At 63.5% G+C, this 13,637-nt stretch overlaps 2 protein-coding genes across 3 annotated transcripts; both read right to left on the reverse strand.

The window, feature by feature from the left end:
* Nucleotides 1-22: 22 nt before the first annotated feature.
* VPS16 (VPS16 core subunit of CORVET and HOPS complexes) lies at nucleotides 23-12,522 on the reverse strand. Of its 2 annotated transcripts, XM_085318071.1 has the most exons (24): nucleotides 12,336-12,522; nucleotides 11,861-11,949; nucleotides 11,632-11,729; nucleotides 10,578-10,706; nucleotides 9,852-9,996; nucleotides 9,669-9,784; nucleotides 9,189-9,311; nucleotides 7,869-7,924; nucleotides 7,470-7,559; nucleotides 6,754-6,848; nucleotides 5,606-5,682; nucleotides 4,606-4,737; nucleotides 4,371-4,498; nucleotides 3,789-3,824; nucleotides 3,439-3,547; nucleotides 3,228-3,362; nucleotides 2,989-3,097; nucleotides 2,492-2,589; nucleotides 2,238-2,342; nucleotides 1,789-1,866; nucleotides 1,340-1,509; nucleotides 860-956; nucleotides 490-593; nucleotides 23-325 (listed from the first exon to the last, which is right to left on the reverse strand). In XM_085318071.1, exons 1-24 carry the CDS (start codon nucleotides 12,386-12,388, stop codon nucleotides 181-183), a joined length of 2,517 nt encoding a protein of 838 aa, XP_085174197.1. In that variant the 5' UTR covers nucleotides 12,389-12,522; the 3' UTR covers nucleotides 23-180. The 2 variants fall into 2 exon arrangements, with proteins under 2 accessions (XP_085174197.1, XP_085174198.1); XM_085318072.1 differs by lacking the exons at nucleotides 11,861-11,949; nucleotides 12,336-12,522 and adding an exon at nucleotides 10,789-10,935 and having other exon boundaries at nucleotides 11,632-11,723.
* Nucleotides 12,523-12,599: 77 nt separating this feature from the next.
* LOC146588414 (putative N-acetyltransferase family 8 member 5) lies at nucleotides 12,600-13,634 on the reverse strand (the record flags this gene model as incomplete). Its single annotated transcript, XM_085318056.1, has 1 exon — nucleotides 12,600-13,634. A coding segment is annotated over one exon (390 nt), but the record flags the coding sequence as incomplete, so codon positions are not given.
* Nucleotides 13,635-13,637: the final 3 nt, after the last annotated feature.

Consider the following 13,637-nt stretch of genomic DNA (forward strand, 5'->3'; position numbering starts at 1 on the left):
CGCGGCAGCAGCACACAGCAAAGCAGCAGCTCGGCACTTTATTACCGGGAGCGGGGGGAATGGGGACCGGCGCGCAGCCGCGGACCCCAGGGCAGCTCCGCGGCCGCACGCATCCTTCCCCTGCGGCCCGGGGCCGCGGCAGCGCCGGCAGGGCCGGGGGCAGCGCCCAGCACGGRGGAGTCACTTCTTCAGGAGCTGGGCTCGGGCCCGGTTCAGCTTCTCCACCACGGCCGCGTCGGTGCTGGCGGTGCACTTGGAGAGGACGAAGTTCATCTCGTTCTCGTTCTTGTGCTCGATGGCAGCGTCGGCCGCTTGCTCCAAGTCCCTGCGGGGAGAACGGGGGGAGCTGGGGGTGGCGGAGGGAGCCCCCCATCCCGTAACGCCCTGGGGCTCCTCCTCCTCCTCCCTCCCCAGAGCCCGGGGCGCCCGTGCCCCACAGCTCAGCTCCTCCGCGGGGAGCGGCGTTGCGCCGGGGCCGGGCCGACGCACCCCACCAGGATGAAGGCCTTGACTCGCTGCTCCGGGGTCACGCGGGGAGCGTACTTCTTGGCCTCGTAGCGGTTGTGGTGCTTCACGGAGATCTCCACGAAGGGCTGGCGGAGGAGGGCGACAGGCTCGCTGCCGGCTCCCTCCCAGCCCCGTCCTCCAGTCTCTGCCCCACGCCAGCCTCCCCCGGTCCTGCTCCCGGAGGGGGCAGCTTGCCGCTCCAGTGCGCCCCAGCCTGCCGCTGTGCACCCACACCCCGCTGCACCCCACAGCCATCCTCCCTGGGATGCTGCTGGGCCCATGTGCCCTGGGATGGGATGAACTCCTGGCACCGAGCAGAGCCAGGTCCCCCTCCAGCAGCGAAATCGCTTACCAGGTACCCGATGGGCGACTTCTTGCTCTTGGAGAACTTCTCCATTTCCTCCCAGTCCCCACGGGTGGCCAGAGCACTGATCTTCAGCCACCAGTACCTGTAGACACAAACCAAAAGAGCTCATCTAGTTGCCAGAGCTTTGCAGCCCCTCAAGCACCCGCCAGGCCCCAGCCCTGCAGCACAGGGACCCCAGGGATGGAGGGTTCCAGGAGAGGAAGGCTCCTGGTCAAACACTGCTTCTCCACCTCCTAGCTCCGTCCTCCAGCAAAGCTCATGCTTGGCACCCCAAAAAGTCAACCCTCAGGATCCCATGCTGATCCCACCTCCTGCCCAGGGTGACCCCCGAGGGTGCACAGAGTGCTGCCGGCCAAGGACAGCCTCAGCAATGCCTGCACGTGAGTGGCGAGAGATGGGGGGCAGCTCTGCCCCTGTGCCACTGCAGGAGCCCCCCGGCACAGGCTGCTCCCCTGTGGGACCAACCGCTTGTCAGGGATCTTGAACTCCCGGTACAGCTGCTCGGCCCGCTTGTGGTGGCCGTCCAGGATCAGGTTGGAGACGGTGTCATGCAGCGAGAGGTCAACATAGGGTTTGTCAAAGTCCTCCTGGAGATGTCGCTGGAGCCGCAAGAGCTTGATCTGATCCTCTGTGGCCTGTAGAGCAAAGAACCAGAGTAAAGGGGTCTTTGCCCCAGCTCAGCCCCTACAAGCAATAGCAATGGCAGTGGTCCACCTGGCTTCAGCAGCAGGGCAAAGGATCTGCTGCTGCATTGCCATCCCCACAGCCCCCTGTCAAACAGACGTGGCCCAGCCAAACACCAGGGCCAGCCAGCAAAGCCCAGCTCTGCTCCCTGCCCAGCCCCAGCCCCAGTTCCAGCCCCACCGAGAACAGGAGGGTCCCAGCAGCCCCTCCCTGGCCCTGGCCCTGCTCACCTTGGCAGCAAACTCGTTCTTGGCTTTGTAGTAGGCATCCAGGGCATTCTGCAGAGCACCTACTCTCCCCTCGATGCGCTGGGGACAGAGACCAAGGCTACGTCACCCCATGCCAGGCTGCAGAGGATGGGGCGCACGGACTGGGTGTCGCAGAGCCCCCAAGTGATGATGCCAGTGAGCTGTGAGCCCAGGAGTTTCCCTCCTACACCTGGAGCCTGCCCTGAGCAAGGGGGCGGTGGAAACTCCCCTGGTTGCAAATGCCTGGCTCACGCTGTTGAGCTGCACGGGACAGACACAGCCTCTGAGCACAAAGTTACTGCCTGCCCCTTCCCTGCGCAGTTCACCCCCCATGCTGGATTTCCTTGGCCGAACGGATCAGTTGACTGGGAGGCAGGGTGGAGCCCAACCACCCTTCCTCTGCTCTCCCCCTCCGGCTGCCAGGGACGGACCTTCTCCGAGTAGCTGGAGTGGACGTGGAAGTTGCCGAGTTCCTGGTGATTATCATCCTGGTTATACAGGTCCTTCAGCGTCTCCCGCTCCTGGTGCTTGCAGAACTGGGGACCAACGGGCAGCAGTTAGGGCACATGGGAGACGGTGAGCTGCCTCTATCGTGCTGAGCCCGGCTTGCTCAGACCCTGCCGCGGCCAAGCTGGCTCACGGGTCCGCACGGTCTGCCCGAGGCAGCGCCAGGGCAGCCCCTCACCTGGCGGTACAGGCTCAGGGCCACCGGCTGGTTCTGCAGCGTCATGAAGAAAGTGCCACGATTCAGTTCATTCTTCAGATGGAGCACGACAGTGTAGACTGGGCACAGAGGAGACAGGATTCAGGAGAGGGGGCAGAGTCCCTTCTCCAACACAGCACGTCCAGGGGAGCAGTAGTGGGACACGCAGCCAGCCCACAGCACAGGGAGGGAAGCAGGTGACAGCGAAGCACATGGCAGAGCCCAGTGCTTCCTCCTCATCACGAGTGAGCTCTGCTTGTGGGGTTCAAGCAGCTTCCACCACCCTCATCCCAGCTCAGATACTCCAGTGAGGTGTGAAGACATGAACGGGCTGCTCCCCCAGAGCTTGTCTTTCCCAGGAGACGTTCGCAGCCCTGAGGCTGCCCAGATCCCACGGTGCCAGGAGCTGCACGGTCCCATCCTGCTGCAGAGCCCTTTCCTGGGCCCATTTTGTGAGCCCTGACACTGTCCGCCCTTACCCAGGTCTGTGTCTCCGCTCTCGATGGCTTTGCTCAGGGCCAGCTTGCTCCGCTTCATCTTCAGCAGCAGTGGGACCTGCTCCCCTGAGCGTGGCTCGTACTCCAGCAGCTGCAACCAGCAGAGGGGCCGTCAGTCCACGGCCRCCCTGCATATTGCCCCAATGATGGAGCCCTCCGTGATGCCTTCCCCCCCCCGCCCTGTCGGGTATACCATCACCCCAGCCTCCTGCCCAGTGGACCTTGATGGCCAACTCTGTCCTGCCACAGTCGTAAGCCCGGGCGGCGATTTCGGAATACGAGATGCCTGGTGTGTCACCCAGCTTCTGGTTGATGGCATGGGCCACCTCCTCATCYGACTTGTCCTTCTGCTGCACCTGGAAGGGAGCGGTCTCTGCACGGCGCCGGGACAGGCAGAGCCCTCAGACCCCTTCCCTGCGGGCACCTCCTTACCTTGTAGCAGGCCCAGTGTGCCAGGATCCGGCTGACGCCCTGGATCTCCGAGAGGCGCAAGTACTCGCAGATCCTGATGGCCAGGGGGTAGAGCCGCCGCAGAACCAGCCTGGCACGGGAGCACACAGAGGGTCAGCAGCACGGCCCACCACGGGCACAGGGCGTGCGAGGCAGGGCAGCACAGCCGGCCTCGCGGGGAGGTCCTGAGCGCTCGGAGCCTGCTCAGCCCCCAGCGGGGGGACAGGGRCCGGGCAGACCGCAGCGCAGCTGGACACATGGCCTCAGTCCCACCAGCCAAGGYGGCTCGGAGGACAGGCGCTGTCATGTCCGGCTTGCAGGGGGATCCTTACCTGTCCAGCAGGACTTCGATGGTAAGTCGCTTGTATCTGCGAGGACGGTCAAGGGACACCTCAGCTCACCAAACAGGATTGAGCCCCACGGAGCACAGGCAATGTGCCAGGCACCGGTCCCCTCTGGGCAGCGCCTGCTGCCCTAGCGCTGCCCGGGCTGAGCCCTGCCCTGGAGCCAGCCCYGGCGCACGTGGCGGCAGGGCCACCTCAGCTCTGGAAGCTGCACAGACCACCTCTGCGGGCTGGCAGAGCCCACTGGCACCAGGAAAATCCATGAAGGGAAACCCAGCATGCGACAGAGAGCCCAGCGAGGCCCACCAGGGYGTGATGAGCATGAGCATCTCAGCTACAGATCCCTGCTATGGAGCCCAGGATATGGCTGCTGCGCAAACGACAGGGAGCTGGCTGCTAAGTGGCAGTGTATCCCACTCCTGCCCTGGCCTGCTCCTATCCCAGCAGGAGCCCAGAGCCTCAAATCCCAGGGCCAAGACCAGCACTGACTTCAGTGGCCTTGTGTGCCAGCGGACAGACCCCGTGCCTTCCCCACGGTCCTCACTCTTGCGCCTGCCCCACAGAGGATACTGGGTGAAGGTGAGGGGGATGCCGATCTGATAGTCCCGGATGGCGTTGAGCACCCGCAGGTCCTGGCACATGCGCACGAAGCTCTCCGGYGGAAATTTGTCGATGAAACACTTCCCAAACGAGGCGGCCTGCAGGAGAAATGTGTGGTCTCTGGGGCTGAGCAAGTTACATGAGAGGCCTTGAGCAGAGGAGGGAAAAGCCTCACCCAGACTCTCCCACCGCCTCCTACACTCACCCTGAGCAGGGACTTCTGSGTTTCAGGCTCATGCTCGTAGCCAGCTGCCTCGATGCACTGGCTCACTGCCTCTGGAAGCAGCTTCTGGTCCTTGATCTCCCGCAGGTACTCATCTGCCTTCTGACTTTCCTTCTGCAGAGGAGCAGAGTGCATGGGGAGGACTCAGGATCTGGGAGCTGATGTCTCCCAGGAAGAGCGCAGACCACCTGACTCCCCATGCTCCCTCTGCTCTGCACAGCGGGCGCTGGGTAGCGGACAGCGCTCAGTGAGCCCTCACCCTGGCGTCCCTGGGACTGGATCCCCACGTACAGCCCGTGGGAGACTAGAGAGCGGCAGTGAGCACAAAGCCTGGGTGCTTGGCTCCTCTGAACAGCGCTCCTGAGCAGCAGGAACACAACTGCACGACACCACACCGTGCAGCTCATCACCCTTGAGCGCTGTGTCGGCACTATCACACTCTGAGGACCTGGGGGAGTGTGGCCCCAGGATCACAGAGACGTGCCAAGGCATCCTGCACCGATGAGCCGCTCAGACACCCAGCACTGCCGTGTGGCTGCTGCAGTCTCCAGGGCAAAGGCTCTTCCTCCACCCAAGGAGGAACAGCCCTCCCTGTGCTGCCCACAGCTGTCTGGGCTGCCAGGCAGGTGTCGCTGGCTCTTGTGCCCATCGAGGGGTCCCAAAATACACGCCAAGCTGGGAGACCTGCTCCAGGCTCCAGCAGAGCTGAGCCCAGCCCAGCCCAGCCCAGCCCAGCCCATGCCCTGGGGCCACGGCTGCTGCAAAAATACTCAGTGCAAGCGGCCTTGGCTGAAGAGAGCTCTGTGATTCAGGGCTGGGTCTTCACAGGGACCTCTGGGCTTTCCTCGCTCCCGTTACTGCAGAGAAAGGCAGGGATAATGCTGGCAGTGGTTTGCATCGCACTGCAGCTGTCCTGACCATGTGGCGCTCCCCAAGGATGGCAGGAGGGAGGCAGGATCCGGAGCAGGGCAGTGTGCCGTACCTCATACTCCTTCTGCGCCTCGAGCAGGAGCGCCCCTGGGGCCATGGAGGCAATTTTAAAGATCTCCTGGCTGGCCTCTGYGGAGAAGGGAAGAAAAAGTGAGGGTGAGAGGCTGCCGCAGCCCAGGCACAAGCCACCTGCACCCAGGTGGGCACCTGCTCTTATGCCCCCCTCCGTACAGCTGTGCAACCTGAGGAGAGAGCGGGGTCCCACCACTGCACTTTTGCAGGGGCAATGGGAAGGGGTGGGAGCATGGCCAGCCCCAAGGAGCTGGGCAGACCAGAGTCGATAGACAGCCACAAGGCCGCTCTCAGCCCCTGCGACGGCAGCCCCTACTCGCTCTGCCGGGCTGTTGCAGGAGGCTCGTCCCCACCCAGGGTCGCTCAGACCCCCTCACATTGGAGGGCCCCAGTCCCACTGCCGGGAACATGCAGGGCACAAGAGAAGGCTGTGGCAGCGTGGACGGGCTCTGAAYCATCTCTGGCATGCAAATAATAAACACAGACCCCAACGGTCAGACAGGGGACAGGGAGCCAGAGGCAGCTGCTAGGATATGCACATTCCTGGCAGCTATTCCTCTACCTAGAGCCTCGGCAGATCCTGGTACCTCAGCTCTAGAAGTACAAGTGACTGCAACASAGCAAGAGATGAGAAACGGGTGTGTTGAGCTGTGCCAGGCCTCAACTCAGCTCAAAGCACAAGGGCATTGACGGAGGAAGGCGGGGGGTGCAGCCCAGAGGGCTCCTGCTCGGGACGCAGAGGCACGGCAGAGCTGGCAAGGAGGGGACGAGAACTGCAGCAGCGCTGGGGAAGCAGGGCCAAGAGACAGGAAGGCAGCTGGAGCCAGGCAGGGCTCAGGGGCAGCAGCCCAACACTAGGCGAGYGCCTCGGGGGAAGGAGCCTGGCACCAGGACGGCTGGGCCCAGCACCCAGCTCTGCTCTGCTGCAAAGCTCTCAGCAGCTCTTGAGCCTCCAGAAAGGGCCAGGCACATCGCAGCCCTGAGCGCAGAACTCGGCACAGTCTGGCAGAGCCAAACTGCACTGTGCACCCTCCTGCTGCAGTCCCGTGGGCCCCAGCCAGGGCAAACCCTGCCTCCCTGGCCGCAGGCAGAGACCCACTCGGCCTYGCCACCCGGGGGACATCTCACCTGGGATCTCGTGCAGGAACTCGTGGGAGGTGCGAGACAAGATCCGGACCCCGTCCAGCTCCGGCACCAGGTAGGAGTCTTCATCCAGAACAAATCTGTGCTCCCCACTAAGGACTCACGGAMAGAAGGCAGCTCCCAGCTGCAGCCTAGAGCAGGCCTGGGACCAGGCAGCCACAGCCAAGCCACTGAGCAACCCCCTGACAGCTCCCACTCCCACAGGGCCGCAGCTCATGACCCCACTTTCAAGGCAGACAGTGGGGCACAGGATTAGCCCTTGGAAGGGACAGAAATCCTCCCACTCACAGTGGCCCTTGCCCTCTGGGAATCAAGAGGGGATCATGGAAGGGCAGAGCAGCTCCCAGCTGCTGGGGCTTCTGTGGCTTGGCACACCAGCCTCCTCTCCAAGCTRGGAGGAAGGTCTGTCCATAGGGAGCTGGGAGACTAGGAGAACRGGAGCAAGTTGGGCCCAGAGAGGGAAGGTGCATTCACTGCAACACACGAGTTGACTGTAGCTGGAAAGGGAGGCTTGTGGCTGAACTGCAGAGAAGAGGAACAAATTCAGCTGTATCTGACCATCCTGACAGCAAGGGCAGGGCAGGGCTGCAGAAACACTGATGCTCGTGACAGAGACAGCAACAGCCTGAGGAAGGCCAGCTGAGGCCCACGGTTGGGGCTGGCCTTCAAAACGACACTTGTCCTTCCTCCCCAAAGGATACTGGATGCACTCTGYGGAGTTCCCTGCCACCATGAGCTGACGATCCCAGGTCACCACCACGGCACGCTGCCGGCTCCGGGGACGCGTGCACCTGCCAGGGACCCCCAGCCCAGTCAGGGGCAGCGATGACTCCCGAGACCCTGCCCCAATGCCAGGTCTGGTCTTGCAGCCCCCCCCCCCCCAGAGCGGGGCCTGTCCCCATGCTCCTGGACCAGGAGCACAAGAGAAGGTCACACTCTTCCCAGGGATGGCACCAGAGCAGTCCAGAGCCACTCGGATACTGCTGAAGCAGGAGTGCAAGGATGCTCCAGCGGAGCCAGGACAACACRCGGTACAAAGATCCAGGGTCTCCAGGAGGGCAGAGCCAGGGGCAGAGGGCGCCAACCCACAGACCACTCACCAAACCATCTGCTTGGGTGGAGATCGGATGCTACTGTTGAACTCACAGAATTTCTCCTGGAATGGAAAAGAGCAGAGTTACAGAGGAGAAAGCGCAGGGAAAGGCGTGTGTGGCAGGAGGCYGAGAGCAGCGGCTGCAGAGGACAAGCAACGCAGACCAGGCTGCACCCAGCCCTGCACGCTCTGGGCAATGCTGGTGCCAGCCGGTGAGCAAGTGGTCCCACAGGAGACTCGACCTGGTCACCAGCTCTAACCTCTACAGGGAACCGGGGAACAAAAACAGTGTGTGAAAAACATGTTCTCCCACTGCTATAGAATGCAACCCATCTGCCCAAAGAGCAAGAAACTGCTTGTGCCTGACTGAAACCAGGTGGAGGAGTCAAGCTAAAGGAGAATGATTTCTTTCAAAGAGTGCAAAAGGTAACCAAAATGCCACTAGTGTGAACCAGATAATGGTAGGGAATTTTGGAGTGCAGAGTCTTACAAGGCCACCTATACCCAMGTGACCACATCAGTAAGGTAATAAGGCTGAGATTGCCTAGGAAACAATATTAGAACTATCAAATTTGRGTACAGGTGTAACAGAATTGAGACCAGTGGAGAAATAGTAATTAGGGACAAGTTGTTAATTTGTGAGGAGTTTGGGTAGAACAAGGGACATGSAGAGACAGTAAAAAGGTGGGTCCAAGGACAGAAAAAAATGGGGAATAAGGTATAAGATCAGGTAAAGAACAAAATAGAGTGGGTCTTCTGATAGCAGAAGTGCAGATGCCCACGGGTGGCAGCGACGCTGACCTGCAGACCCAAGCCCGTCAGGGCCCCAGAGAGACCCTGCTCACACCCCACCGGGCTCTCCATCACCAGTGTCTGCAAGACTTGTGCAAGAGGGTGGAGTAAGGAGGGATGGACKTATGCTCTAATAGTAGTGGGGAGGGAACTAGAACGGAAATTCAATAGTAARTATACATGATTTATAAGATTAAGATGATAATTAATATTTTTATAGTTATATGTGATAATTAAATGATACAATTGTAACTCAATAATAATAGTGCGATTTTAGCTTACTGAATGCTTCATTTTCAGTTTTTCAGTAGTCTGCTACTTAACAGTAAACACCATAATCTTTCGCATCAGTTATGTCTCAAGCCTCCAGTCTGTGCGAGGAGAGTCAGACCCTTGAATTTACACATCCCGTGACCAGGGCTCAGACTCTGCTCTCAGCACCTGCAACTCAGCCTGCGCCACAGAGCGCGGGTCAGATCAGGCCCCCGGAGGCGGCACCGCACTAGCCCACCTCTGTGACCGAGCCGGCGCTCACCTTCAGTGTGGACAGTCCCATCCAGATGTAGCCGGTGTCAGTGAAGAGCGCCAGGCAGCGGTAGTTGAAGGACACGGCCATCCGCAGGTAGGTCCCGGCAGTGGGGCTCATGCCAGGTGGGGTCTGGGACAGGGAAAAGGGGATGGTTACAWGCAGAGGCCAATCTGGGGGCACGGGACGTATCACATGCTGGCACAGACCCTGCTTAAAGGGCTGAGAGCTGGCTGTAGGTGAGGGTGTAAAGCTGGTGAACAGTAGCCCGGGCCAAGCTGGGCTGTCCTCTCCCATTCCTCCCACCACCTTGTGCCTGCYCATCCCTCCGCTCTGGCTGGGATGGGGCCAGCGTCCCCACTGCACACGCCTGCCCAGTGAGAGGAGATGCCTGTGGGGCAGACGGAGGACAGAAAGGACCTGCTAGCGAGGGCGGGAGGCTGGGGACAGGCGCCGTTCCCGACGGATGACCGCCCGCGGCTTGCTCACCACCACGGAGCAGGACGTGTTGTCCAGCAGGTAGAGATCCTGGCCGACCGCCAGCAAGATGATGGTCACTCTGTCCTGGGAGAGCACGGCCCAGCAGGAGGGCGGTTTCTGCAGACCTGCCGGGCACCAGAGATCAGGGCTCCGTGCCTGGCGGGAGCAGGGAGGAGGGCAAAGGGGACACACCTGGGACCTCGGGCATCCTGCGCAGCTTCAAGTCATCGATGTTGGTGGCTAGGGAGAAGCGATGTGCCCCCGTCAGGATGGCCACGCCAGTGCCGTACTCCGTGTGGAAGACCTTCGCCTCCAGCACATGGTTCTGCAGCACCTCCTGCGCCRTGGGGAGAGAGCTGAGCCCAGGCCGGGGCCCACGGGGGCAGCCCGTGATGGGTGCAGTGAGGAGCCCAGCATCAGCAAGGATGCTGTTGTCGGTGAAACACTGCTCTGAGAATGAAATTGCCCCAGGACAGAACAACAAAAACGCAGAGCCCAGCCCTCTACAGCACTGCCATACGCCCTAGCTCTGACAGGCATTCCTCCTGCAGAGGACAGGATCGTTTCAGCCCTGTGTGCCACTAGGATGTTTGCCAGCTCATTCCCAAAGGAAGCGAGCCCTGGGTGGAGGCTGGGAGAGCCCCGTGCTTTCAGCTTTGCCCCCCAAAGTGCTGGGGGAGCACTCAGGGAGGCCACGCAGCACTCGCTTCTCTGAGCTGCATAAACCCAACTCGGCGTGTCTCCTTGTGAAGAGCTCGCAGCAGGAGTGTGGCCCGAGGTCTGCGCCCCTAGAAGGCCTCCTGCCCTTGACAGGACGGTGCTCCCAGCGCCTGGCCCCAGCCCGAGGGCCCCTCTGGCCAGACTGCCGTGTGAYGGGCCCCCAGCTCAGCGCGGCGCAGCCCGCTCAGCCCCACTCACGTTGCCCATGCTGAAGTGACGCTTAAACTCGCAGAAGATGTTGTAGATGAGAATGGTGCCATCCTCCTGGATGCACAGCAGGTCCTCGCTGACCGTCCAGCCCAGGTGCACCAGCTGGCCACTCTTCCACTGCGGAAGGCAGAAGAGGATGCACGAGCATGCCGCAGGGCGTCATGTCTCACAGGGCAGCATCCCAGCCGCAGCCTCTCACCGGGAGACACTTGTGAAGCTGATGGCTTTGTCTCGGCTTTTGCAGCTCTGACGCGCTCTTGCCCTGGCTGTCCTAGCTTTGCGGGGCTGGTGGGCCTGGCAGCATCTCCCCCTCCTGCACCCTCAGGGCTCTGCATCCACCCAAGCTCTGCACAACAACGAGGGGAGGCTGCTCCTGTGGCTTCAACACTCTTAGCACTGCTACCTGCTTCTCCCAGGGCTTGGGTGGCTTCCCTCTCCCTGCACCTCTCTCCCCTCTGCTTTGGAGCAGCTCCTCTGAAGCTGCCGGGCAGCTCAACTGYGGCTGCAGGAGCTGCACAGTCTCCACACCAGAGAGCTTAAGGCGTTAAGGACACAGGGCAGCATCTTGCTTCCCTGCTCAGAGATTAGAGAAGCTGCCCAAGGGCATGTGATAAGCGCGTGGCACAGGCAGAAGCAACTGCAGGTCTCACAGCCTGGTGCTTTGTCTACAGCACCCAGCTGGCAGCTCCTCTGTACKGAGGTGCCTGGGCCTCCCCTGCGCTGCCACCAGCACCTAGCACTCTGCCTGCTCTTCCGCAGCCACYCCTGCTGCTCAGGGGCTCATTGGGGCTGCTGCAAGGGTCCGAGAGCTGCAACCACCCAGTGGACCCAAGCCGGTGCTGGCACAGGGCACACAGCACAGGCTCCGATGGCTTGTGTCACCTGGTACCTCCCGCCCGGGACACGGTTGGGATCGTCCCAGACTCTCTGGCCCATCAGCAAGTCCCCAGGAAGGGTCCAGGTGCAGCTCAGAGGGGGCGGCTGGGTCAGAGAGCTAACGGTGCAGTGGAGCCCGGTGCCTGCCCGCCCGCCGTGTGCTCACCGGGACGCTGGCCAGGAGCAGCCCCGAGGCCGAGTAGATCTCCAGCAGCGGGCGGGCGCTGGGAGACTTCTCCTTCCTAGCGTTGTTCTTCAGCAAAGCTGCAGGTGGGACGGGACAGCCCCTCTGAGCCGGCGGCACCCTGCTGCCCGCACAGCCCCCGCCGGTCGGGGACAGCCCCGGCCCTCGCAGAGGGTGCCCGGGAGAGCCAGGGGAGCGGGCCCTGCCCTACCTATGGGCCCCCCGTATGGGGCGGCCGCCACCAGGCAGTCCCGCAGGTCCTCCTTGAGGCTCCACTCCATGGCGTACAGCTCGAACTTCCTGCGGCCGCACGGCGACGGACGGGGCGCTGGCGACGGCACCCAGCCCTGTGGCGGGGGCTGGGCCCCGGCCCCACCGCCAGCCCCGACACCCCTCGCGGCCGGCCCCAGAGAGCACGGCTGGCATCAGGCCCGAGAGCCGGCCCCGAGCCCCCCGGACCGGCCCCGAGCCCCACGGACCGGCCCCGAGCCCCACGGACCGGCCCCGAGCCCCACGGACGGACCCTGAGCGCCTCGGCTGGTGCTGATCCCCGAGAAGGGCTGGGATCGCTCCTGGGCAGGTGCCAGGGATCAGGGATGGAGCCCCCGCCCCGCCCCGGGCCGGCACCGCGCCGCGGGCACTGGGCCGCCCCCCCGGGCCCGTGCAGCTGCCGGGGACGCCCTCACCGGTAGAAGGCCTCCTCGCCCAGCGGGTTCCAGTTGGCCGTGTAGCAGTCCATGGCGGCGGCGGCCCGCGCCGGGCCGGGCCGGGCCGGTCCAGCCCCGCTCCGCGTCGGGCCCCGGCACCCGACGGCCTCCCGGCAGCTCGCCTAGCGCTTCCGCCCGGTCTACCCGCGCTTCCGCCCGTCCCACTCAGCGCTTCCGCCCGGTCTGCCCGCGCTTCCGCCCGCCCCGCCCAGTGCTTCCGCCCGGCCTGCCCGCGCTTCCGCCCGCCCCGCCCAGTGCTTCCGCCCGGCCCGCGACGCCGCAGCGGCAGCCGCCGCCATGCGCAGTGAGGGCAGGGCGGGTGCCGGGCCCGCGCGTCCCCTCCGCGCCCGGGTGTCGCAGCACTGCCACGGCTGGGGGGACGTGCACGCCAACACTACGCCCAGGCTTGCACGCTCGTGCGCATGCACGCGCACAGGAGCACATGCAGACACCAAGCCCAGGCTTGCACGCTCGCGTGCGTGCACGCGCACAGCAGCATGCCCATGCGCACTGTCGCACACACGCACAGGCTTTCACACACACGTGCATGCCCACAGATAGACTTGCACGCACAGACCCACCTGCATGCATGCACACAAACACAGGCTTGTACACACGCGTGCATGCAGATGCACAGCGACATGCCCAGACACATACAATCACACACCTGCACACGCAGACTTGCACATGCCCGTGTGCACACACACACACACGCGTACACACACGTGCGTATGGGCAGACCTGCACGTGTGGTGCACGCAGTCACACGCACGCATGCACGCAGATCTGCACACGCGTGCGTGCACGCGCAGAGCCGCGCGCCCCGCGCAGGCGGCCGCCCCCGGCGCAGCAAAGAGCGGAGGCGGCGCCGCCTTGCCGGGAGCCCGTTTATTCCGCGCGGGGGCCGGCGGGCAGCTCGCGGCGGTAGTCGAAGATCTGGAAGCACAGGAGGCTGCCGAGCAGCGAGGGGCTGGCGGCTCCCACCCGGCGGAAGCCCTGGCCCTCGTAGAGCCGCTGCGCCGCCACCTGCACCACCGAGGTGCTGAGCACCACGGCGCCGTAGCCCCGCGCCTCGGCGAAGCGCAGCACCTCCCGCACCAGCACCCGCGCGATCCCGCGGCCCCGCTGGTCCCGCCGCACCGACATGCGCTTCAGCTCCAGCACGCCGGGCTCCGGCGCCGGCACGGCCGCCACCGTGCCCACCAGCACCCCGCCGACCTCCGCCACCCAGAAGCTGGCGTCGGGCGGCTCCACGTAGGCGGCGCGGATGTCCCGCAGGTC

The sequence above is a fragment of the Rhea americana genome, unplaced genomic scaffold, assembly GCF_003343005.1.
Source record: "Rhea americana isolate MKP2758 unplaced genomic scaffold, rheAme1 scaffold_515, whole genome shotgun sequence".
In the NCBI taxonomy this organism is placed as follows: Eukaryota; Metazoa; Chordata; class Aves; order Rheiformes; family Rheidae; genus Rhea; species Rhea americana.